The following is a 3,826-nucleotide window of genomic DNA, read 5'->3' as shown; positions in this document are numbered from 1 at the left end:
ATATATCGGGATATATCGTATCGTGACCCCTCTGTCATGATATGTATCATATCGCCAAATTCTTGCCAATACACAGCCTTATTAATCAGAAGCAGCAGCAGCCTCCTACCTTTCTGGGTGGGGAGGACGTGAAAATTGAAGGTTTTCCTCACTGCGTCGATTTCATTTGCTCCAATCTGTGACGGAAGAAAACATTAAGCAATAAAATTCAGTTTTTGATCTTGAAAATTATAAACTGATTCATTCATTTGAGCCTCTCAGTCCAACATAAATGCTACACTGTTATATTTAAAGACATTAAAACACTTGGAGCTGCCTTTTGGCGGGAAAAAGGGTCGAAGGTACCTCACAAGAGTAGGTGACTCCTTCTCGAAGGCCAGTCAGCTGAAGGCAGTGATGAGTTTTGTTTACGGAGAGATCCTGAGGAAAATCAAAATAACAAATAATAAATTCACATAAAACAACTGTTTTATTCTCTAGGATCAGAAAGAATGCACAGAAATACGCAAAAGTGTTAAATTAGAAGGGTTTTCTTTAGGCAGAATGCAGGTTTCCTGTTGTTGGTTTATAGGTCATGTTTTTGCAAACCTCCAGGCTCAGACCTTTTGAAACGGCACTAAAATAAACCCACTCACAGGTTCTACGTCGGTGTACTTCTTCATGCCGCTGGCGTAACACAGACAGAAGTAGCTCCTGATGCCCAGGCTGGGTGGAGCCAAGTTAAAGGTCACCGTGATGACCGACCCTTCCTGCTGGACCTCAACGTGTTTCGGGTACCAGTCTGCAGACCACACGATGAGAAATTCATGAGATCGCACCCACAGGAGGACAGATGAAGAGTTTGTCTCACCTTGTTTGCACTGATCAAGACCGTTCTTCTCTGCACAAGCTGTAGATAAATAAGGATGTTTTTGACTTTTAAAGGAAAAACCAAAGGCAACACACCAAAAACATAAAAGAATGATTTAAGATTTTAAACTAGAAGGGTCACACATTGCTGATAGCTCTTACAGCGAGTAGAGAAGAACTTGGTCTGATAAAACTTCTCCCATTGCTCCGGAACTGGCAGAGCCATGACCGTTACAGCGTACTGGGATCCCAGGGAGAGGCCGGTGAACGGGTCAGACTTGTACAACTGTGAAAGATGAAAGACGTGGATTTATTTCCAAAGTAAAGCAAAGATTAAGTCTTTACAGCATCGTCTCAGCACTGCACCATTTAGAACAGGGGTCTCCAACCGGTAGCTCGTGAGCTTGTTTAAAGTAGCTCTTCAGTGCTTGTGAAAAATTAGAAGAAGCAAAATTTTATTTGTCAAACAAGCTTTCATTTAATTTCAGTCAATCTGATGTCCCTTCTCCTTGGTTGTCAATCAAACAGTTCATGCTCAGTGTGGTCGATCGGCAGACGACACGCGGTTACGTGGTTGTTTGGCGTTCATTTTCGCGCACACCTTTCATAACCCCTTGAGACACACTGTGCCAAGCTCCTGGGGAGCCCCTCCCGCTGCGGTATATGTCACTAAAGGGGGTTTCTTCCCGCTGGATTCTACAATGCGGAAAAAAAAAATCGGAGACCCGTCGCCCGATGTTATTTGTGCACAAATCTGTTGCAGTTAAACCCTAAGTTAGTGTGAAATACACTACAATATGAGTGGATAAACACAAAAAGCACATTCATGTTAATTCAGTGTTCTTTGTGGTGGTTTCATATGAATTGAAGTCAATGGGCCTCATGCAAGAACCGTTGGTACGCACAGATTTGTTCTTAAGTTGTGCGTACGAGTGATTTAGGAGAATTTGTGGCATTCACCAATGTTTTCATATTCTACGATTTTTTTCAGATACGAATAAAATTCAAGAGTGGTCCAGACCTGTCGTATWTTTTACCAGCAGTCAGTCTGCTGTTATCCAGACGGGTTTTCTTCACTAATAACTTTATATTTCATTAGTTTGAAGATATTTTGAGTTGAAAATAAATCACACTCCATAATTATGTTGACAGTAGGTTATTCTGTTTGAACTGAAATTAGATTTTAATGACATAAATTGATTAGATTAAGATACATTGTCTTTTAATGCTGTTGTATAAAACACTACAATATTAATATGAAGATCACAAACTAAAAAAACAACTTCAACTATGCATTAATTGAAGTTTGGAGATGTTTTAAAATGCGTCTTTTCAGAACCGCATCTGTCACTTGCTACAGCCGGGAGGGGGGGTAACGGTGTGCGACTGCCCTTCTTCTGAATAAATGTAAACACAGTTGTTTACACTTAAACAAAAAATATTTGACCAAAGAAAAACCGGAGCAGGACTAGAGATTGATGAATATGATTTAGATTTTTATTTCTGTGACTGAAACGACCCACAGGAGACACAACATTAACAGCACATTTCCTTCCTTTAAGCAGCTCCTTTAATTCCACAGCTGACGCTGCTAAAGAGAACAGATTTTCTTTTCTCGATCTCGGAGAGCAGGACTACAATCTCCGAACTCGTAAAGTTCTTATTTTTTTTTACTTTGCGATGTCATTGATGAATGGACACATCCTGGTATGTGGAGCAGGAAACTTATATCCTTATATGGTGTTTTTGGGGTGGTAATTATGTAAACAACTTCTCCGCGTGCACGAGCAGCTGGATACGAAAAGGTGTAATTCATCATGTTTACGCAGCTCATTTACACACTTTTCCTGAAGATAGAAGAGTTTATTGAATCTGACGTGACATGTTCGTACGAACCCTTCATACGAACAAAAGTAAGAGAAATTTAGGATAAGAATACGAACATGTTTTTGCATGAGGCACAATGTTTTTTGTGCAAAACAAGCTTATTCCAATGGTTTAAGTTTAAAATTAAATGTCGCAAAAAGTAGCTCTTAAAGAAAAGAAGGTTGGAGACCCCTGATTTAGAATAATGAGAGCCTCAACGAAGGAGCACAGGTGAAGAAGTAAAAACCCAGTTTTCGTACCGTTTGAGTGTCTGATGGTGAGAGGGAAACGTTCCGGTGAAAGAGGAACAGCTGACAGGAGAAAGTGAAGCTTCCCAAAGCCTGAACCGAAACCTGAAAGCCTCTCAGGAAGGTGATCCCTGTGGCGAAACAACAAAGTTTATTTTAGTGCCTGTTGTTTTAAAACGCTGTCACACACCCGCGACTTCTTTTAACTTCTTTATAATCAGTTTACCGCTTTCTGAACCCTCTCATTTTGAGTTAAACCAGATATAATATGCAGCTTTAACATCTGTTTTCATAAATTATTTTATTGTGTAACTACGTATTTGGACATGCATGTCCTTTTGTATGCATGTTGCAGCACCCTCTGCACCCCTAATTTTCACATGATTACACTTAAGTCTGATTAGACAACATTTTTCAGGTCTTAAAAAAGATTCAGTTTGATTGTTTGATTCAGTTTCAACGTCTCAAGTTTCAGAAGGTCCAGATGTTTTCTTTGATAACAAATTGAACAAGTTAAAGTCGTCAAACTTCTGGGAGTTATTATAAACAATATTACAGTCTACACATATGGCAATAATTCAGTGTAATGCCCATTTTATGTCATTGAAAAAAGAAAATTACAGCGCCGTGTTCAGCTGTTTGCTTTAATGTTTACAGACCCTTTTGATCTGACCTAATTTCCCTCTTGGATCAATAAAGTATTTTTGAATTGAATTGATATGTGATTTAAAAGACTAATTAGAATCTACAGGTGCTGGTCATAAAATTAGAATATCATGAAAAAGTAGATTTATTTCAGTAATTCCATTTAAAAAGTGAAACTTGTATATTATATTCATACATTACATACAAACTCATATATT

The 3,826-nt window shown here is 38.7% G+C and overlaps 1 protein-coding gene across 1 annotated transcript in view; it reads right to left on the bottom strand.

The window, feature by feature from the left end:
- Positions 1 to 3,826, bottom strand: part of si:ch211-207e14.4 (interleukin-17 receptor D) — a gene marked incomplete in the record, with an annotated part of 16,041 nt that overhangs the window by 4,916 nt on the left and 7,299 nt on the right. The window contains 6 exon segments of the mRNA XM_014021754.1: positions 110 to 176; positions 346 to 420; positions 636 to 781; positions 851 to 889; positions 1,012 to 1,135; positions 2,976 to 3,094. Coding sequence (XP_013877208.1) covers positions 110 to 176; positions 346 to 420; positions 636 to 781; positions 851 to 889; positions 1,012 to 1,135; positions 2,976 to 3,094 — 570 coding nt within the window.

Source organism: Austrofundulus limnaeus, unplaced genomic scaffold (genome assembly GCF_001266775.1).
Source record: "Austrofundulus limnaeus strain Quisiro unplaced genomic scaffold, Austrofundulus_limnaeus-1.0 Scaffold304, whole genome shotgun sequence".
Taxonomy (NCBI): Eukaryota; Metazoa; Chordata; class Actinopteri; order Cyprinodontiformes; family Rivulidae; genus Austrofundulus; species Austrofundulus limnaeus.
Note: the sequence above shows the minus strand (reverse complement) of the source record. Positions and strands in the feature narration are given on the sequence as shown.